The sequence below is a fragment of the Gossypium hirsutum genome, chromosome A08 (genome assembly GCF_007990345.1).
Source record: "Gossypium hirsutum isolate 1008001.06 chromosome A08, Gossypium_hirsutum_v2.1, whole genome shotgun sequence".
Taxonomy (NCBI): domain Eukaryota; kingdom Viridiplantae; phylum Streptophyta; class Magnoliopsida; order Malvales; family Malvaceae; genus Gossypium; species Gossypium hirsutum.
Genome location: NC_053431.1, coordinates 112,293,042 through 112,314,257, shown reverse-complemented (window position 1 = coordinate 112,314,257; position 21,216 = coordinate 112,293,042). Strand labels below are relative to the sequence as shown.

Here is a 21,216-nt window from a genome sequence, read left to right as displayed (position 1 = left end):
TCAGAAACTGTTGCAAAAGGTAATAGTACTGAAAATTATAATAAGTATTCTTCATGTAAGTATTGTGGAAAACAGAATCATCCCCATTTTAGGTGTTGGAGAAGGCCAGATGTGAAATGCAGAAGGTGTAACTTGATGGGGCACATTGAGAGGTTTTGTAAGGAATCGAGAAATTGTAACACCCCTAACCCGTCTCCGTTGCCGAATCAGGGTTACGAGGCATTACGAAACCAAGCTCACATAAACATAACTTTAATATCTAATTCCAAATGCAAGTCCAATTCATGAACATATATAATCAAATTCAAGCATGGAAGTTAAACTCTTTTCGCATTGCTATTTACACAATAGGATTCAAAATTATCCAAAACATTATCAAGCCTATACATGCCATAAGATCGAGTTCAAATATTTAACAAAATACCAAAAGAAGTCGATAGTGTGATGGACTGTGCTGATGATCCCCGAGCTCGTAACGCGTCTCCAAATCTATAAAAACGAATGAATGAAAGCAAACGAAGTAAGCTTTTATAGCCTAGTAAGTCTCCAGCATAACTAAATGTATAATTATAAACACATAATTATTATAACCTTTTTAATCTATTCTACTGAAATTTCAACTAACACAACCATCTAACATTCATACATTATTCTACTCAGACCATTTCATTTATAGTCAGATATGTATACCTGTCGGATGAATTCAGTTTAATATATATATTATACAAAACAACATTACAATTGAATGTATACCACCGAGCATATATATACATATTATATACATATCAAACCGATTGTATATGTACACTCATGGTAAGTTCTAAATCAATTCAAATCTAACACAAATATATATACATCAATCACATCTTATATTTGTTTGTATATAAATATACTCATTACGAATTTATACCTGAATACCTAGGTAACACATACATTCGAAATACACATATATATATATATATCAAATGCATACATGATTAATTATCAAACACATAGGCTCAACATATATATGTTTAACTACCACATATCACCATATGCATTTATAAATTCAGCAATCACATATATCTAATGTACATATGTATTCATCGATTTCATATAATCACAAATCATAGATATATCCATTGTATATTCTAACACAATTTAAACAGATTCACCGGCATTTTGCCTGCTAGGCTTAAAGCCTGATTCAGTACACCGGCACTTAGCCTGCTAGACATATAGTCTGAAATGTATCACCGGCATTAAGCCTGCTAGACATATAGTCTGAAATGTATCACCGGCATTAAGCCTGCTAGACTTAAAGTCTGTATTACATTCAATCACTTTATAATAATTCAAACTAACAATTTCATATCTTCACTACCATTCAAAAACTTTTACGTGAATATACATACAAAATCGAAACTTTCACATACATATATTATTCTATACCAAATTTCGATTCAAGAATTTATACATGTGCATTTATACATATTCGAATCTACCATATGAATGTATAATTTCATACTCAATTTCAAAACAAAAACTTGTACATATATAAATGCACAATCAATCCTCGCATACTTAAATAATGACATAACTAAATTCAATACACAACACATTCATGTATATTTGCATGCTTATTCGACTTTATATATATATATACATACTTATATAATCATTCAAACCATATATATATATACCTATATCTTATACATACCTTTGATTTATCCAATAATTTATACAAGATCATACTTGTATATTCGAACATGTTATATACAATATCTATAGTCCAAAGTTTATTCAACTATTATACTTTAAATTATAGCTCAATCATAAGATAAAAATTAGTATGCATGTATAAATATTAACTTAATAACTTTTAGTTGCTAATAGACTTACCTCGGATATCAGCAAACACGATCGACTATTCGATTACCTTCGACTTCCCCCGATCCAAATTCGTTTTCTTCGTTCCTTGATCTAAACATAGTCAAATTTAACTTTTTTATTCATCAAAACATTCATTTGAGTCCAACAATACATAAATGGGAAAATTACCATTTTGCCCCTAACATTTTGCACTTTTTGCAATTTAGTCCTTTTTGCACAAAATACAAAATACACAAAATTTGCCCATAACACACAAGGGCCGAATATTCATGGTTCTCATACAAGTCCACACATTGCATTTATTTCACATTTTAGTCCCTCAAAAATTTATTTTCACAATTTAGCCCTAAATACTCAAATTCATCAAAAATACCAATACAAAACATGTTAATCTAAGACATATCTTCCATTATTCATCATCTAACATCCCAAAACACAAATATTCATCAATGGCATAATTCAAAATATTCATCAATTCACAAAATTAAGACATGGGTTTTGAAGTATTCAAAGCAACGATCTCAAAAACGTAAAAATCATCAAAAACCGAAGCAAAAACATACCTTAATCAAGCTAGTAAAGTGTCGAAACCCTAAATGCCATGGATGTTTTCTTTCTTTGCAACATTCGGCCAACAAAAGAGATGATAATGGCTTGTTTTATGTTTTGTTTTATTATACTATACATTATTTATTAATTTACTTATTTAACCTTTAATAATTAATAAACAAAACATATATAATAAGGTTATATTAGTCCTTTTCCACCCACTATCTATGTTTTAGTCTAATTGCATCATTAATCTCCCATTTTAAAAAGACAACAACAATTAGGTACTTTTAGATTTAACCCCTAAACTTTTATTTTAAGCGATTTAATCCTTTTATTTAATCGGACACTCAAATGACAAAATTAAAACACGAAAATTTCACACAATTAAATTCACACATAATAAACACACAAAATAATATTAAAATATTTTTTTTTGACTCGGACTTGTGGTCCCGAAACCACTATGTCCGATTAGAGTCAAAACCGGGTTGTTACAGAAATCAGCAGTAGGGTGGAGTACATGTTATAGTTGAAGAAGAAGAGGATCATTTTTTTGTCATCTCTTGCTTCTCATCAAGCATTTTATGTGACATTTGGTTAGTTGATAGTGGTTGTACCAATCACATGACATATGATGAGAAGCTGTTTAAAGACCTTAACAGGTCATTGAAGTCGAAAGTTAGGATAGGAAATGGAGAATACCTAGAAGTGAAGGGAAGATGCATAGTAGCAATAGAGAGCTGTGCTGGAACTAAGTTGATTTCAGATGTTTTGTTTGTACCTGAGATTGATTAAAACTTGTTGAGTGTGGGTCAATTGGTAGAGAAGAGATTCAAGGTGATGTTCGAAGAGGGAATGTGTCTGATCCTTGACTCTAGTAGCAATGAATTGTTTAGGATCAAGATGCAGAAGAAGAGGTTCTTATTGAATCCATTTGAGGAGGAGCAAGTGGCATCCAAGTGTCAGGAAGGAATGACATCACAATGTAGTGAAAAGAGTTTTGAGCTTGAGATAAAATCAACAGATAATCATATCATGCAAGAACAACTGCAAATCAAGTGTTTTGAGAATGAGGAATTGCATGCAAAGACAACTCTCTTGGAACAACAGGTGACATCTCTCTCTGATAAACTATCATCTTTTGCACATGAAATATCTGAAGAACATGCTGATGAGCCACGGAAAAAGAATCTATCTCAGGAGATCAAGAGTAATGTGCAACTTTTAGAAGAGAATAGTGGGTTATGTTTCCAAAATCAAAAGCCGACTGAAGAAGCTTTTTATGCAAAAGAATTGACATCTGTAGATGTTGTTGAGTTTAAGAATTTAGTTGGTAAGGTGATTAAGCTTTCAATGCAAAATAAAAAATTGAAAAAGAAATTATTAGCTGCGAGAAGAGTGGTTAATCAAACTATAATCGTATTAATCGCAAGTATAGTGACAACACAAGATCTTGGAAGAAGGGAAAGCACTCTGGCCACTCTCATGACTTTTCTAGAGCAACTTGTGATGATTTCGAATTATGGAATTTTGATTTAGATGGCATTGCATGCTAGGAAACAATTAGAGGCAACTCTTGAAGCTACACTAGTCGAGAAGGAATTCATAGAAGGTGAATATTGAAGAAACTGGTTTTTAGAGATCAGATGACGAATATTTTACTACATTTTTCATGTTAGTCATTTTGAGTTTCTTAAGAATAAATTTGGTGTCTGCAGCATTTGAATTAGGAGGAGAATGTTAGTATCTCAAGGCTGCAGCTATTTTTAAAATAATAAGACTGCAACTATTTTTAAAATAATAAGACTAAGTCTTAGGGGGATTTGTTAGCTTGTTAGTAGGAGGAGTTGTTAGCTTGTTAGTAGCAATTTGAATTTATTTCTTGTTGAGGTTGTTACTTGGGACTTGTATATAAGGGCTGCTTTGTTAATCAATTATATTATCTTCATTTCATCTTTAGTTCTATATTTCATTTAAGTCTTTGCTAAACCAACAGTTTCGTTGGCCATCTCCTACGGGTTTTATGAATTTGTTGTCCCCTAGATTGCCATATCCATTGCTTTCTCCAGGTGTTCAATTTCCTCCAATGACTCCCAATTTTGCTTTCTCACCCACTGTTCAGCCCGGGGTTTTAGGTCCAGGGCCTCAACCTCCACCTTCCTCTGGTTTTGCGTTTCCACTCTCACCATCTGGTTTCTTTCCCTTCCCAAGTCCTAGATGGAGTGATTAACAATTCAAGTTATTACATTCTCGTTCACATCAATTTCATGTATTAACAACCCCCTCTCATAGAGTTTCAATTGTGAAATATATTGTATACTGCTTGTAACATGTATGTTTTTTTGGTATGTTCTTGGACCAGTTCTGCTAGTGGAGATCATCAGATAACTCGTATGACATCTGAAAAGGAGTTGTAATTTTTAAGTAGGTAGGATCACAGGCATAAAAAAATTATAGGTAGGCAATCTTGTTGAAAAATTCCTGTTTACTTGTATTGCCATGGATTAAATCCTAATTAACTTTAGTTAAATTCTTGTTCAATTGAGTGACATTTGGCAATGAAATGTTCAAACATTCTTCATATTCATCTTTCCATGTTTTCGAAAATAAAGGTTCAATGCTGTTAGAGTTAGACCAAGTCTCCAGATGTTTGAGTTTTCATCATATTGGTTTATAGATAAACCATTAATGAAGCAGACAAGCGCGGTTCTCTATCATTTTTCATGAACTGTTTCCTCGTGAAAAGGGAAAGCAAAGAACCATGGGCCTCACTAAAGCATTGCCATGTACTACATGTTCTTCCTTTGAGCTTTAGCCTATAGTTTGAACATTTTCCTGTTCTTTGCTTGTAAAGTGTACATGCATTTTTTTAAAAATTTCAATTCTTAGGCCACTGTTAATCAGTTTGGATATCCTTGACAAATCAACAATGTCAAATCCATTTTAAACATATTTCCTTTCCTAATACACCGACAAGATCTTAATAATTCATTGCAACCAAGAGGACAAAATTCATTAAGAAATTGAAATTGGAACATCCAAGTATGTCAACGGAAAGCAAACTAGAAAGAAAGGCAGGTTAATTAGCAACCCAATATTTTCCAATGTGACCATTTGAGAGATGTCTTTTTCCCACTTTTGCCGCATATCTTGTCTTTCTTGTTGCTCCTTTTGTTCCCAACTTGTTGCTTAAGAGGTTTCGGGTCTTTTTGCAGTAGCAGCGTTTCAGACTCTTCCTGTTCAAAACATAACAACTGAATAAAAAACCAGATTATATATTTCAATGACATGAAAAAACCAATGGCAATAACAACCATTGTTTACCTGAATTTCAGACCTGGAAAGCAGAGGTTGACGGGATTCCTGTTTATGAAATTGATTTGGGTTGGTGAAGGTTGGTAAGGAACGAGGTATGGATTGCCCTCTGGATCCTCCTCGGCTGGAAGATGCATAACCAGATGTGGATGTTGAAGTGCTGGATGTGCTACTAAATTCCAAATCCAAACATAGCTACAACAACCGACAAGATGATGATACGCAAAGATAAACTACTTTATATTCTGACAACTGAAGACCATTGGTTTTACCTGAAAAACTCTATGTTCAAGAGACGTCACCCTGTCCAACAAGGAGCCTTTGAAGTAAGCTTCCCTCATTGCCAAATCTAATGGCAAGCGTGCCTTTTCCATTCCTTTCTGCAAACTTATTTTCCCTTCTAAATATTTCATCTGCATGCAAACAAAGAACAGATTTAAAAAAGAAAAGAAAAGAAAAAGAAACCCAAAGCATAAAATTTGAAGATAAATGCATGTAGTTTATTTTTGGGACTCACAATGAAATCCAAATGATCCAACCTGGAAACAAGAGGCATGGAGGAGTGGTGAGATATTCTTTCATTTTCTATTTCTTTCATTGTAGGGTGGGTTTTTGGGGGGTTTAGATGATTGAAATAAGTGAAATATGCTTTTATGTAAAGCTATTAAGTAAGGAACCGTTACATATTCCCTCCTTTTTCTGTAGTCTGCCTCGCAAGTCATGCGCTAGTTTGTTACGGTACGTGGCCGGATATCTAAACAAAAGCTAGAAATGGATCATACTCAGCCTACCTGTTCAATGTACCATCGGCTTATCTCCGTGGATTCTTCTCACCTAATATCAAACTCGGTCTAACATTATCGCTTGCAAATATAACCACAACATACATAAAATCTCTTAAAAGCAATAATTTTATTTTATAAAATTTCAATTATTTATTAATTTACTTATGATGCGGGTATGTAAAATCATACACTATCAGCCGGTTGAGTCTCAGCTCAATTGGCATTGACATTGTTATTAGTATAGGAGTACGTGAATTCGAGTGTGCTGAAGCGTATTATCTTCCTATTTAATGGTTGGGGTGAAATTATAGATAATTTTAAGCATTACAAAAAAAAATATAATAAAAATTTATAATCAAATTAATGTTTAAAAAAATTATACACTATTATTATATTAAATATAAATCTATTTAAAACACATGGATATATAGACTGGAACCTCGTTGTTTATGCAATTTAAATATATTCTCGAGTTAACTTATAAATAAATAATTAAATCTATTTCTACCAAAAAAAATATTAAATCTACCCATGGATGTTTCCAAAAAATATGTATCAGAGATTTAAATATATTCCCGGTTCAAGTGATGGCATTTCTACGGTTAATTTAAAACATGAATGAATCAGAGATTTATTAATTTAATTATTTTTAAAAGTAAATATCTATTGCAAGTGTTACAGGTCTGAGTCTTTCATCATTCCATGAATGACTGAATAGGAGGAAAGGAAAAACAGAATGAGTGAAGAAAATATGAACAATTATGTTAAAAATATATATTTAAAAAAAAATAATGTTTTGGTTGAAATGAAAGAATTAAAGTTTCGGAAATTATAATTTCTTAAGTTCAAATCTGATTATTAGTTGGCTTTTCTAGTTTTATTTTAATTTAAATTGATTTTTATATAGAAAGAAAAAAAACATTATCACAGTAATATTTGTTAGTTTGCAAAATGAATGGTTTTTAATTCATTTTCAATTGATTTGGTATCTCTTTGTACGATTAATTTTTTAATGATTTAACCTTCAAATTTTATATTTTATTCATATAGGTCATGCATGTCAAATTTAATGTAAATTAAAAAATTTCTAATTATTTGTTTTATGAAAAAAAAACTTTCAACAGTTCATTAAATATTAATATATAGCATTTTAGATAAATATAATAGAAATATTGAATTGGTTCAAAAATTTACATGTATGATAAGTACAATTATATAAAAAGATTCAACGGTTAAATTGTTAAAATATTAATCGTATAAAAAAATACGAAAGAATATAAAACTACTTTAGTTTTAATTTTTAATTTTATAGTAGCATAAGCGAATCCCACCCTACACATAAATATAGATTGATAGATCTTAGAATCTGAACCTCTGAATGATAAAAATATTTCACATAATGGTTAGTTTTGGTAATGGTCTTGTGGTTTGGTTTTGTTTCCTCACAGTTAATTTAGGTGCAGGAACCTTCTCCCATTTTTGTTTGCTTTTTTCTTCTCTATTAATTTAGGTTATTTAAAGAAAAAAAAACTCTAACGGATCAAACAAGCATAAGCGGAAAAAAGAAAAATCCTGAATGGTGGCAAATTCATGTATCAGAAAGCTGTAATGATTTGTCCATTAGGAAAAAAGTAAAATCAAATAAGGACCTCAAATTTGCAAAAAAAAAAAAAAAATGCGTGACGAAAAGCACTAGTCCCAGCCATATTGGAACAAGGACTTGTTTTGTAGAAAGCGAAATGTGATAGTAATTATTTATGTGGGTTTTTTTTGTTCATTTACTAGATTCTGTGTTCCAAGTAGAAATACTTTGATGATGACACAATTATTGTTGTTGTTATTACGCTTAGGGTGCGTTTGTTTGGGGATAAAACATTTTCTAAAAAAGATTTTTAGCCTTTTCCAGTATTTGTTTGACTGGAAATATTTTTTTAAAGTAAAATTAATTATAAAATACGAGAAAAAAAGTTCTTAATTTTAGAAAATGTCTTACCATTTCTAATTCGGTAACACATTTTTAGGAAAATTAGAAGTCGATCTTCCCTTTCCCTAACTAGAAAGACTGTTTAAAACTTAGAACCAAAAACCCTTTGAAAGCAAAGAAATGGCGAGTAGTTCGGTGAACTTGGAAGAAATACCCTCCGAATCTCTAATGAATGAGCTTCTCCGCCGTATGAAGTGCGCCCCCAAACCCGATAAGCGCCTCATCCTCATTGGTTCTCTTTTTTTCCCTTTATTTTTATTTTTGCAATTTGGATTTGATTCTTTTTATTTTTTCAATTCTTTCTTTGAATTTTTTTTCTACTAATAACATGGAAAATGGAATTTTCAGATTCTAGAGTTTGTTGAAGTTTGTTCATGTCATATTTTTTGTTCGTTTAAATAGAATTGCAAAAGAATGTACTCGAATTTTTAATGCTCCAAATTTAGCTTAAATTTTTTAACTCTATTTTATTAAACTTTTCATACAATTTAAATAAACAACTATGTCTCTAAAGGCAGAGTCAAAGTGGGGGCACTGGATGAATTTCTAATGATTATTTTTTGAAAAAGTATGAGTGCTGGGAAATTTTGATTTTATAATATGTAAATCAATACTCATTGTTTATGTTTAGATTTATATAAAAAAAAGTCAACAAAAATGAAACGATTCTAATGCCAACATCGAACTTGTATATTTCTTATGCATCACCTTTTGCCATTCAAAATTGGCACTAGATTCTGCAAGGCTAAAGATGAGTGCCCCTTGTCGGGGTAACGTAGCCCATTGTTGATGACCTGCAAAGATATTGGACTTTCTTTAGTTGTAAAGTTCCACGCAGCAATGTTCAGACAATCGCTTGATCCGAAGTACAAATCTTGCTGGCATAGCGTGGAATTTGGGTTGCTTGAAAGTGACTAGAAAGACACTAAAGTTTGGCTTTTACGTTTATTTTTCTCAGAAGTCTCAAATTGTTAACAGCCCGTATTGTGTCATAGCAGCATCACAGAAGCATGCTGCATTCAGATAGCATTCTTTACATATCTATCAATTTACTGTCTCAAATTTGGTAGAAGGATGGCATGTTTCTAATTACAGGGCAATCTTATGATTGACAGGTCCACCTGGATCTGGAAAAGGCACTCAATCACCAATAATTAAAGATGAGCACTGCTTGTGTCCCTTGGCCACTGGTGATATGCTTAGAGCTGCTGTTTCTACTAAAACCCCACTTGGTATCAAGGCCAAGAAAGCTATGGATAAGGTCAAATTAGTTCCCCTGCCTATTCGGATTTTTTAAAATACTTCTTACTACTAGTTTGCTAATGACTAATGAGGTGCTTAGCTATTGTTTCTCAGGGAGATCTTATTTCTGATGACCTGGTTGTTGGCATTATCGATGAAGCGATGAAGAAACCTTCATGTAAAAAAGGTTTCATTCTTGATGGGTTTCCCAGGACTGTAGCACAATCACAAAAGGTGATACTTTGTCTATAATCTTTACACTTGCACCTGCCTTCCCTAACCAGAGAACCTTGAATTTTCTTAATATAGACCATGCTTCTAATATAGACCATATCTTTGAGCTTAAACACAGATGTAGAAACTTGAAGGTTATGAATTTGTAGATCATGTAGGGTTTAGTAACAAATAGTAAACCAGACCAAGTAATGAGACTAATAAGGTCTAAAAATAGGCCTTGCAATTTGGCAGTTACATTGCAGTTGCTTTATGGATAGCAACTCTAGTTTGATAACAGGGGGTTAGTTTTGTTGCCTATCTTCTAGGTTTCCATTTCATAATTGTTAAAGTGAAGTTTCATTTCCCTTAAATATTTTTCAATGGATGTTGATGAGGCGGTACGTTGCTTCTCTCATGCTTGTGGTCCTTTTGGTATTAATTTTTTTAACTTTTGAATATTTGTTTGTTTTCAGCTGAGCAGGTTTGTCTTTATATTTCCATGCACCTATTTTATTTTTAGAATACTAGAGTGCTGCTGCTTTCTTATTTTTATTTCCTATTTCCTTCGACAGGATCATTTACATCACAAAATTGCTCAGTGTTACATATCCACGGGAGAAAAAGTGCTAGCAATGCAGTTCATTCGAAAAAGTGCTAGCTAAATTGTTGAAGTCATTAAGCTCATTAGCCAGGTATGTAGGACCTAGGCCTAACATTTACCATCTCGTTTGGATGTAAACCCAAGTATTGACTAAAAAGTACGACCTGTGAAGATTCGAAACATGCTGCGGCTATGGAGATAGTTCTCAAACTAATGATATTTCACTTTAACAAGTCTCAAGTGTATCCTCATTAATGATATTGCAGGTTATTAAGGATTTTGCAAGTGGTGAGTTTGTTTGACTGTGATGTCAAAGTTGAAGACTATTTGCTAAAGAGTTATTACAAAACAGCTTCATTGATTGCAGCTAGTACCAAGGGAGCCGCCATTTTCAGTGGAGCTGATCGTAGTGTAACAGAGCAAATGTATGAATATGGAAAGAATCTTGGCCTATCATTCCAAGTTGTTGATGACATATTGGATTTTACACAATCAGCAGAGCAGCTAGGGAAACCAGCTGGTAGTGATCTAACAAAAGGCAACCTCACAGCACAAGTTATAAACATGGCATGAAGTTGAAACTTGTAACAATGTAGAACAGCTTTCTTACGATATTAATTGGTTCCTTGTCACCGGTTGTATGTTCATACAAGGCTTTGAGCTCCTAGTTTCAATGTCTTCTGTCTGAGAAAAATAATTTCTCTGTTAAATTAAATTGATGAACAATGAAGTTTTTGTAGTCATCAATATTAAGGTAATAAACTTCCATTATGTATACAAGGAAAACCTATGTTATAGGGGTTTCTCTTTTTTCTTCTTAAAGTATTTGTATTTGACGTTTATCTAAAAAAATGTGAATATAATTTGGTTGTTTTTAATTTATGACGGTTAATATTCTAGCTTAATAATTAAGTATTATTGTATATTTAATTTGATTCATTTATTGCAATATATGTAAAAACAATTTAAAATATAAATTTATTAATATATATAAATTTATTAATATATGTAAAAATAACTTTTTCGAAAAATATTTTCAGGAAATTTGCCAAATAAAAGAAAATATTTTACACAGATTCATCTAAACACCAGAAAAGTAAATCATTTTCAGAAAAGTAAATCATTTTTCAGAAATTATTTTCCGAAAAATATTTTACTGGCAAACAAACGGAACCTTATTTTGTTATATTCTGTGTTCGGCCTTAGTCCACTTTCCTTCATTTAATAACATTTTTTACACATTATAATATAAAAGAAAACAAAGAGAGTTGATGGGTGGGACGTATGTCCAACTATGCTATTTAAGCGTTTAACAAGGCCAAGAGGGACACAGCATAAAAGAAAGAGTTTAAACACACATTATGGCTTCACGCATAGGGAAAGATATGTGTGTACACAAGTTTAGAGTTAGAATAAAATCTAAAAATTTGCAAGCAATTCAAAGAAAATTATTTTATGAATTATGATATTCAATCTCTATATATGAATTTAAGAGTTTTTCAAACTTGATATTGGATGACTGCTCCATAAGTCATTGCAGCTTGATTTTAAAATTGAATTTAGAGATATGTTTGCTTGAGAATTTAATTTGGTTTCAAAATTATTTGAGATTTCATCTTGAATAGGTTGAATCCGCTTCATTGATCTTCCACATTTACTCATAATTAAAATTAATTTATTTAAAAATATTTTTATTCTAATAAGTACATTAACTAGATATTCTTCTTATAATGGTCTCATGTATTTATACGGCTTTACTTTCACTATTTTTATACTACTTTAATTTTTTTTAGACTTTCTCATCCCATTATAACTAGACAAGTACATTAACTTTTTTTTTCCTTTCTTACCCAAACACTTTTTTACCTATGTTTTACTTCCTCCTCTGAAGAAGTTCCTTTATATATGCCTTTACTTTTGTCTTTGCCTTTCTTTTCTACAAAACCATCATCATCATCATCATCATCATCGTTTGCATATAAGTGAATAGACAGAAAGTCCAAGAAACTGCATCATGACTCCAAAAAAGACAAGTATGTTAAAAGTCTCATAAATTATCACAATTAAATGCTAAAGTTCTCCTTTTTATAGGTTTACAAAAATTCTTGTATATGATTTTTTTTTGTTTCTAATTCAGGCCAAAAGAAAGTCTAGTAGTGTCCCTTTTTTAACGTGTCAAGGTGTGTCTGGTACATATCTGGCCATGTCGGTGCTTCATAGAAGAAAAGTTAGAAAGTTCTCCGTGAAATGGATGAGAGGACCCACACAATCATCGAAACCCCCTCAAAAAAACCAAACTTGGTCAAAAAATGGGGATAATTGAATTTGAATTCATCTGTATACCAACCCACCGCGGTTGCTAGTCTCTTCCTTTGATTTTTCGTTTGATTTCATTTGTTCTCATGTTACAAAAAAAAAAAAGAAGAGAGGGGATGAAGAAGATCTTCACATCTATGGGTATTTTTTTATGTTTCATTTCGTTTTATTTTTTTGCTGCTTTTTACCTTCACAATCTTTTTTAGTGAAATTAGCGGAATTTAATGATGTGGGTTTTGATTTTGGAGTTAATTATTAAACAAATATTTTGTCTTTATTATTTTCTCTAGGATTTGATTTTTCAGTGAAAAGTTTGGTGGGTTGATTTTGGTTTTTTTTTACAGGAAGAAAATGTTTCTCTTTTTCTTACTGAATCAATACTAGGTTTGGGATTTGGTTTGGTGGTCTTTGATTCGATCTGTGCTTATATTACTGTGAAGAGTCGTGATTGTTTGAATTGAGAAGTCGAAACTATTACCCCATTGTGGATGGCTTTGACAGATTGATTGCTGGTGCTTGAGCTTGGATCTTAAGGTTCTGGTATATTCATTTGAAGCTTTTTAAACGGTTTGACTTTGTGGGTGTTTGTAAAAAAAATTGGGATTGACTTTTTGTAGTTCACTTTGCAGTTTGGTTTTTGGAAATGAATAATTCGAAGAATCAACTTAATAATCATCTAGGTGAGAACAAGACAGGGAAGAATATAAGGAAGAGCCCATTGCATCAACCTAATTTTGATAATAATGCTGCTAGGGAGTAGCCTCAACCTCAGGCTTACAACATCAGCAAGAATGATTTTCAGAACATTATTCAGCAGCTCACCGGTTCACCTTCACGCAGTGATCCTTTGTCTAGACCTCTCTAAAATCCTTTTAAACCCTAAAGTATGATGTTGCAGAAAATTATGCCTTCTCCATTGACAGCCATGGGTCGCCCCCATATTCTAGCTCCAGTTCCTACCCCTACCCCCTCTCATGCACCAGCTTCAGTTCCCCCTCCTGCTCACTATAATAATAGCTTAGTTAGACTTGGTCAATATGGACAACTATCACTTGAAATGTTGCAAATATATGACTAACTCAGCAGATTTGGAAATTGAAGCTTTTTAAACGGTTTGACTTTGTGGGTGTTTGTAAAAAAAATTGGGATTGACTTTTTGTAGTTCACTTTGCAGTTTGGTTTTTGGAAATGAATAATTCGAAGAATCAACTTAATAATCATCTAGGTGAGAACAAGACAGGGAAGAATATAAGGAAGAGCCCATTGCATCAACCTAATTTTGATAATAATGCTGCTAGGGAGTAGCCTCAACCTCAGGCTTACAACATCAGCAAGAATGATTTTCAGAACATTATTCAGCAGCTCACCGGTTCACCTTCACGCAATGATCCTTTGTCTAGACCTCTCTAAAATCCTTTTAAACCCTAAAGTATGATGTTGCAGAAAATTATGCCTTCTCCATTGACAGCCATGGGTCGCCCCCATATTCTAGCTCCAGTTCCTACCCCTACCCCCTCTCATGCACCAGCTTCAGTTCCCCCTCCTGCTCACTATAATAATAGCTTAGTTAGACTTGGTCAATATGGACAACTATCACTTGAAATGTTGCAAATATATGACTAACTCAGCAGATTTGGAAATTGCTTCTGCATCTTGTTTTTTTTTTCTTTGGTTTTGAAAGAGGATTTTGAAACATTTTTGCTATTTTTCATGTTCATTATATTCATGTTTGAATCTGGTAGTTATGTTTATGTGTAATGACCCATTTTCAGTACCACAAATCCGAGCTAGAAAAAAATTATTTTAATATTGTGGCATGGTCTATATTATGATAGAAAGGTTGCATTAAAATTTTGATAAGAAAATTTTATTGATTATATGGTTAAATTGATTTAAAAGGATCAAATTTAAAAAAATGCATTATTGGGACTCCGTTCCAGTAAATCGGATAATAAATATTTACGAATTTAGTTGTGTGTCTAATTAGATTTTGATTAGGTGAATTTGACTTAATTAGAAGTAATTAGGAAAAAGGATTAGATTGAAATAAGTGTGAAAGTTTAATTATAGGTTAAAGAAAGTAAAAAAGACTAAATAGGTAAATATGCTATTGTTATAAATTGAGGCGGTTTAACATTGAAAAATCTAAGATATTTTTAATTTAAAATATATATTACATTTTATTTACTTAATTAATAAGTATGTTATTATATTATATTATATTATTATTATATATATATAAAACAAAAGAAAGAATAGAAATAAGAAAGAAACAGAATCGAAACAGAGAGAATAGGGAGAAAGAAAGAAGAAAGAAAAAGAAAAAGAAAATTTGGGATTTCAAGGGTTCAAACTTAAATTGGTAAGTCAATTTAATTCATTTTCTTGTAATTTTTGAGTTTTTATGATCCTAGAACAAAATACTATTAGGTATATGTTGAAAATTTGAAAGTTAGTAGAATTTTTAATGTAGTTTATATTGAATTAATTGATGAATTAAAGATTGAATTGATGGAAATTCAAACTAGAATTGGGAAAATGATTAAATTGTGAAATAAGTTATAAGTTTAATGCAATAAAGACTAAATTGTAAGAAATTCAAAATTAGGGTTGTAACGCCCCAAATTTGATAAATTTGTTTCTATCAGTTTCTGACACAATTGTGTATCTGGTTCAATAATTAAGTGTTTTGGGTGTGTGTGAAAGGTTCCAGGTTCAAGCTTTGTATTTGACAAATTTTGGCTTTTTCCTAAATTAAACCTTAACTTCTAGTTAGCAGGCTTATATTAAGTATTTGTTATGTCATATTAAAATGGTTAGGTGGAGTGTTTGATTGCATGAGGTCTTGAATTCAATTCCTGGCATTGGCTTTTTTTTTTGCACGTTTATAGGGAGGAGTGTGAGTGGTGATAGAATTCTGAGTAGTGGAGATTTGATGGAGAGAATTAAAAGAGAAAAGATTAGGGGGATATCAGAATATCCCATTTGGTTTCTTTTTCTTTTCTTTTTTTTGCAAAATTTGAGTTCCCCATCTCCCTCTTTGCCTAAATTCCCATCTCCCTTCCCCTTCCCCTATTCCTGGTTCATTGTTTTCATTGGTTTCCAAGTTGCCTTCAGTTGTCCTACGTTGTTATCGCGCGTTCGGTAGGTGTGTAAGTAACATTTTGGTTCTCGGATTGTACAATCATTATTTAATGAGTTTAGTTCATGTTTAGGAGGAGGTTGAGAGGCTGGAAGTCGCGCTTCTTCGTACTGAATCGGGATTGAGTTCGATTGTTATCGGTAAGCCATTTATACATTTATGGGATTCTCTATTTCAATTCGGTTTTATTGCGTATCAAGTGTTAACCTGGTATTTATCGATTAATAATAGGTTCTAGAATACTCGGGGTTATCTTAGCTTCGAACCGATACCAGGTGTGTACCCAAAAATATAGAAAATGAGAATCGGCCAAAGCCGAAAAACGAAACTATCGACGCCACACGGGCGTGTGGTCTCCCATGTGGTAGGCTGTGTGGCAGTACACGGGCGTGTGATTGACGAGCCAAGCCGTGCGCGTAAGACACAGGCGCATGAAATGGCCGGTGAGGCTGTGTGCGAGACACAGGCTCAACCAATTGGGCCATGTGAGCCACATAGGCATGTGAGCCCACACGGGTACACCAACGGGCATATGGAATTTTGGGCCAGACCGTGTGGATAGGCTAATTTGGGCCGTGTGGGCCATACGGGCAAGCCATATCAGCGTATGAGCCTGTTTTTCTGAAATACTCTGAAAGGTTACTAGGGTCACCTAAGTCGACTGAGACCTATTGTAGGGTCGGTAAGAGTTACTTGACCCCTGATTACGTTATCTGACTATGTGATATATGTGCGCTAGCATGTTACTTTTAGCATGTAGACCAATTTGTATGTATGATCTGTTAATTGTATACTTGCATGTCATGTATTGTATGCTGCATTGCATCGGGGCTAGGTTAATGTATATGGAGGAAGTATTCTAAAAGGCTCTTAAGCCTGATATCTAGCAGCACAGCTGCAATTATCTGATTTTGTGCCGTATTTCAATAAAGCATGGTGTGTAGGGATGTGTGGGTCGATTTTATCCTTACATGGTGTGTAGGGTTGGACGGAGTTGGTGTGTAGAGGCTGGTGGGTAAGACTCTATTATTTTGCTCTGTTATGCATGATATATCTAAGATGGGCTAAGGTTCAGTTTATATCTGATTATGTATCTGAGAGGACTAATGTTTACTCTGGTTCTGTAAAGGGTTCAGGCCCGAATTATCTGATAGTTGAATATATGACTGATTTCTGCGGTTGTGTATATTTTCTGTGGGGATTACACACTAAATTTGCGAAAACTCACCCTTTTTCTGTTTAATCTGTATAGGTAATTCCTAGACTTGACAGGTCGGTGCAGCGGAGGACTTAGCGGAGGACTATTTTCTATTTACTTATGATTTAACTTATATTTGGGGAAATTTTGATGTAATTAAGGCCTTTATGGATTTTTGCTTAATTTGGGATTTTGAAATGCTTTACGGTTTTTACTGATAGTAGTAGGAAAACTCAAGTTTTTAAAAGAACCGAATGTTTTACAAAGCTACCACGCATACGAAAATGGTTTTAAAAGCTTCCGCGTAAAAGTAATATTTTAAAACAGATAATTTAAAACACATTTTTTCGGACTAAGTATAAGCTAATAATCGGAACGATTTTAAGGTCAATGCGATTTCAAAAACATTCTCATATGACATCGCCAGATTCGGCCATAACGTCCAGGCCAGGTTTGGGGTGTTACATTTAGTGGTATCAAAGCTAGGTTTGAAAACTCGGCTGTGGATTTGGGTTTTAAAAACTGATTTTAAAGAAACGATTTATAAATAATTTGATATATATATTTTTTGAATAAGTATGCAGTATACCGAGTCTCCAGCGTCGATCCTGTAAATTTTCTAAACCTCTGTTTAGAATTGTCTGAAAGTATTATTAGAATATACTGAAACTACTTTGGTTAGTATATTACACTGAAAACACTCTAGAAAGTGTAAACTGTAAACTGTAGTGAGACTACGAATCGCGATAACAGACTTTAAACATTCTGATATTGTACTGTATAAAATATCTGTTAATACAAATAAATTCTGAAATTTAAGATGAGCACACGTGGTACTCGTGGATGGGGTACTAGAGGCCGTGGTAGGGGCCGTAGAGGGGCCCAAGCTGAGTCCTTGACATCTGATACTATTCCAAATCTGGATACTAGCGAGACGCCGGTATCACTTGCTATAGAGATTTGGTTTGGGTCTCATGATCGTGAGGCTGGGGATGACGCACTGTCCCAGGCCATGCTACGGATTTTAGAGAGGGTCGTTGGGCCCAACACTAGATTTGGGGGCCGGAGGTCGGTTACTGAACGACTCCAGTCCAATGGGGCTGAGTTATTCAAGGGCACTACTGGAGTCGCCCCTAACGTGGCCGAGTATTGGATGGAGGCCATGAAAAGAATTATGGATGACCTGAATTTATTGCTGAGCAGAAGCTTAAGGGAGTTGTATCTCTGCTTCTCGATGAAGTGTACCAGTGGTGGTTGACGGTTAATGAGGGCAGTCAGCCCGACCGATTGACATGGGATCTTTTTAAGACGACTTTCCAGAATAAGTATGTGGGGGCCAGTTACATTGACGCGAGGAGATGGGAGTTCCTTAATCTCACCCAGGGAGACCATACAGTGGCTGAGTATAAAGCCGAATTCCTGAGGCTAAGCCTTTATGCGCTAGACATGGTGGTGTCTGAATATGAGAGATGTGTCCGTTTTAAGGACAGACTTAGAGATAATCTGAGGGTGCTGATAGCTTCGCAGGGGGAGCATGAGTTTGCTATTTTGGTCGAGAAAGCCAAGATTGCTGAGGATGTTAAGCGCGCGGAGCGCCAGAATAGAGATCGCGAGAGGGGTATGAGCAAGAGGGATTCAGAGCCCTCGAGTTCTGGATGAGGCCTAAGAAAAAGGATAGATCTGATGGGCCAATGAGAGTTGGGCCTCCTGTTGCACGTATTGGGGTGGCGTTGTGTGGGCACTGTGGTATACACCATTCGGGTGAATGTTTACTAGGGCGTGCTTGAGATGTGGGTCGACTGAGCACCATGTTTGAGATTGCCTATTGAGAACTGATCAGGTGCAAGCTCCGGGTTCTGGTACTGTACGGCCACCGAGAGTAGTTCACCAGCCATCTAGGGGTCGAGGTCAGGCCAGGGGTGGTAACGGTACGGGCTGAGGATAGAGAGCGCTGGACAGAGGTGCTGGACCGTCTGAGGGGAGGCAGCCTGCTTTGGTTTATGCTGCTCGTTGCATTGACGACTGAGATGCTCCAGACATCATTAAGGGTACATTTTTAGTATTTGAAGTACCTTATCTTGCACTGATAGACATAGGCTTTACACACTCATACGTAGTTAGTACTGTGTTTGAAAGCTTTAGTATTCCGGTTGAAAGAACTTTTAGCGAGGTAACTGTTATGAGTCCGTTGGGACAATCAATTTGAGTAAGTAAATTGTTTAGAGACGTCCCGTTAGAGGTCTAAGGGACAGTATTTCTGGTTTATCTAATGTAGCTTCTGTTTAGGGAGTTCGATCTGATTTTGGGAATGGAATGGTTGGTTAAACACCAGGTGAGTTTGGATTATGGGATGAAAAGGGTTGTCTTGAGGACCAAGGAGGACAGTGAAGTAGTGGTGATTGGGGAACGACGTGACTATCTGACAAATGTGATTTCTGCTTTGGTAGCAGAAACGTTAGTGAAAAAAGGGTGTGAGACATTCTTGGCCTACGTCAGTATTTCTGATTCTATGGACTCTTCGGTTAAGGACATCAGAACTGTGAGGGATTTTTCAGATGTGTTTCCTGAGAAATTACTGACTTTGTGGCTTGTTGCTTGACTTGTCAGCAGGTTAAGGCTAAGCATCAGTTACCTTTGGGTTTGCTGCAGCCGGTTAAGTTACCGTTATGAAAATGGGAGCGAGTAACGATAAATTTCGTTAGTGGGTTACCTCTAACACCCACTAAGTAGGATTCTGTCTGGGTCATCGTGGATCGATTGACCAAATTTGCACACTTCATTCTGGTCAAGACAGACTTTTCTCTACAAAAGTTGATCAAGTTCTATATTTCTGAAGTAGTGAGGTTGTACAGCATACCTATCTTGACCATCTCTGATAGGGATCCTCTTTTCACGTCTCGGATCTAGAAGAATCTTCATGAGGCTCTAAGTTCAAGATTAGACTTCAGTACTACTTTTCATCCTCAGACAGATGGTCAGTCGAAGAGGGTGATTCAGATACTGGAGGACATGTTGAGGGGTTGTATTATTGACTTTCGAGGCAGTTAGGAGGAGTACTTACCATTAGCAAAGTTCGCTTACAATAACAGCTACCAGTCTAGTATACAGATGACATCTTATGAAGCACTGTACGGTCGTAAGTGTCGCACTCCCTTCTACTGGACAGAATTGGGTGAGCAAAGTGTTTTGGGTCCCGAATTGGTTTCTGGAATAGAAGATAAGGTTAGATTAATCAGGGATCACCTAAAGGCAGCTTTTGACAGGCAAAAGTCCTATGTGGATTTGAAGAGGAAAGATATAGAGTTTTCTGTGGGGGACTTAGTTTTTCTCAAGGTCTCACCATGGAAAAAGGTTCTGAGGTTTGGTCGCAAGGCCAAGCTGAGCCCTCAGTTTATTAGACCTTACCGTATTCTGAAATGTGTAGGACCGGTGGCTTATCAGTTGGAGATACCTCTAAAGTTGGACCGCATTCACAATGTGCTCCACATCTCGATATTGAGGCGCTACCGCTCTGATCCTACGTACATAGTTCCTAGGGAGAAAATTGAGGTTAGGCCAGACCTAACATTTGAGGAGGAGCCAGTTGAGATTCTAGACGGCGACATTAAAGTACTACAAAGGAAATCGATTCCCTTAATAAAGGTGCTGTGGCAGAATCATAACACTGAAGAGGCTACGTAGGAGTTTGAAGATGTGATGTGTCAGTTGTATCCTCACATATTCTGATCAGGTAAATTTCGAGGCCGAAATTTTGTTTTAGGGGTAAAGTTGTAATGCCCCAAATTTGATAAATTTGTTTCTATGATTTTTTGACACAACTGTATATCTAGTTTAGTGGTTAAGTGTTCTGGGTATGTGTCAAAGGTTCCAAGTTCAAGCCTTACATTTGAAAAATTTTGGCTTTTTCCTGAATTAAGCCTTAACTTCTAATTAATAGGCTTATATTAAGTATTTGTAATGATCGCGTTATTTCGTGATAGGTTTTAAATATTT

At 34.6% G+C, this 21,216-nt stretch overlaps 3 protein-coding genes and 1 long non-coding RNA gene across 7 annotated transcripts; 3 read left to right on the top strand and 1 right to left on the bottom strand.

The window, feature by feature from the left end:
• Positions 1-5,415: 5,415 nt before the first annotated feature.
• Positions 5,416-6,385, bottom strand: LOC107920103 (uncharacterized). Of its 2 annotated transcripts, none has more exons than XM_016849625.2 (4): positions 6,257-6,385; positions 6,012-6,152; positions 5,749-5,934; positions 5,416-5,660 (listed from the first exon to the last, which is right to left on the bottom strand). In XM_016849625.2, exons 1-4 carry the CDS (start codon positions 6,335-6,337, stop codon positions 5,508-5,510), a joined length of 561 nt encoding a protein of 186 aa, XP_016705114.2. In that variant the 5' UTR covers positions 6,338-6,385; the 3' UTR covers positions 5,416-5,507. The 2 variants fall into 2 exon arrangements, with proteins under 2 accessions (XP_016705114.2, XP_016705115.2); XM_016849626.2 differs by having other exon boundaries at positions 6,279-6,355.
• Positions 6,386-8,422: 2,037 nt separating this feature from the next.
• Positions 8,423-11,056, top strand: LOC107920102 (adenylate kinase 4). Of its 3 annotated transcripts, XM_041074803.1 has the most exons (6): positions 8,435-8,740; positions 9,624-9,769; positions 9,865-9,984; positions 10,539-10,658; positions 10,834-10,855; positions 10,935-11,056. In XM_041074803.1, exons 1-4 carry the CDS (start codon positions 8,629-8,631, stop codon positions 10,626-10,628), a joined length of 468 nt encoding a protein of 155 aa, XP_040930737.1. In that variant the 5' UTR covers positions 8,435-8,628; the 3' UTR covers positions 10,629-10,658; positions 10,834-10,855; positions 10,935-11,056. The 3 variants fall into 3 exon arrangements, with proteins under 3 accessions (XP_040930738.1, XP_016705113.2, XP_040930737.1); XM_041074804.1 differs by having other exon boundaries at positions 8,423-8,740; positions 9,865-10,658; XM_016849624.2 differs by lacking the exon at positions 10,834-10,855 and having other exon boundaries at positions 8,433-8,740.
• A 1,309-nt stretch (positions 11,057-12,365) lies between these two features.
• LOC107920106 (uncharacterized) lies at positions 12,366-14,523 on the top strand. The gene is made up of 4 exons (XR_005899768.1): positions 12,366-12,600; positions 12,705-13,024; positions 13,228-13,417; positions 13,513-14,523. It is a non-coding gene; the product is annotated as an uncharacterized lncRNA (long non-coding RNA).
• A 5,808-nt stretch (positions 14,524-20,331) lies between these two features.
• LOC107919118 (uncharacterized) lies at positions 20,332-20,904 on the top strand. Its single transcript, XM_041076000.1, has 2 exons — positions 20,332-20,556; positions 20,665-20,904. The coding sequence occupies exons 1-2, from the start codon at positions 20,332-20,334 to the stop codon at positions 20,902-20,904; spliced, it is 465 nt and encodes a 154-aa protein (XP_040931934.1).
• Positions 20,905-21,216: the final 312 nt, after the last annotated feature.

Excerpts from the sequence above, each read along its gene's own strand:
- LOC107920103 (XM_016849625.2), bottom strand. The coding sequence starts at position 6,337 with ATGAAAGAAATAGAAAATGAAAGAATATCTCACCACTCCTCCATGCCT. Across the intron at positions 6,153-6,256 it reads TGGATCATTTGGATTTCATT|ATGAAATATTTAGAAGGGAA; the intron begins GTGAGTCCCAAA and ends GTTTGCATGCAG. Across the intron at positions 5,935-6,011 it reads TTGAACATAGAGTTTTTCAG|CTATGTTTGGATTTGGAATT; the intron begins GTAAAACCAATG and ends CGGTTGTTGTAG.
- LOC107920102 (XM_016849624.2), top strand. The coding sequence starts at position 8,629 with ATGGCGAGTAGTTCGGTGAACTTGGAAGAAATACCCTCCGAATCTCTA. Across the intron at positions 9,770-9,864 it reads CCAAGAAAGCTATGGATAAG|GGAGATCTTATTTCTGATGA; the intron begins GTCAAATTAGTT and ends ATTGTTTCTCAG. Across the intron at positions 9,985-10,538 it reads CTGTAGCACAATCACAAAAG|GATCATTTACATCACAAAAT; the intron begins GTGATACTTTGT and ends TTCCTTCGACAG.
- LOC107919118 (XM_041076000.1), top strand. The coding sequence starts at position 20,332 with ATGACATCTTATGAAGCACTGTACGGTCGTAAGTGTCGCACTCCCTTC. Across the intron at positions 20,557-20,664 it reads GGGACTTAGTTTTTCTCAAG|TTGGAGATACCTCTAAAGTT; the intron begins GTCTCACCATGG and ends GTGGCTTATCAG.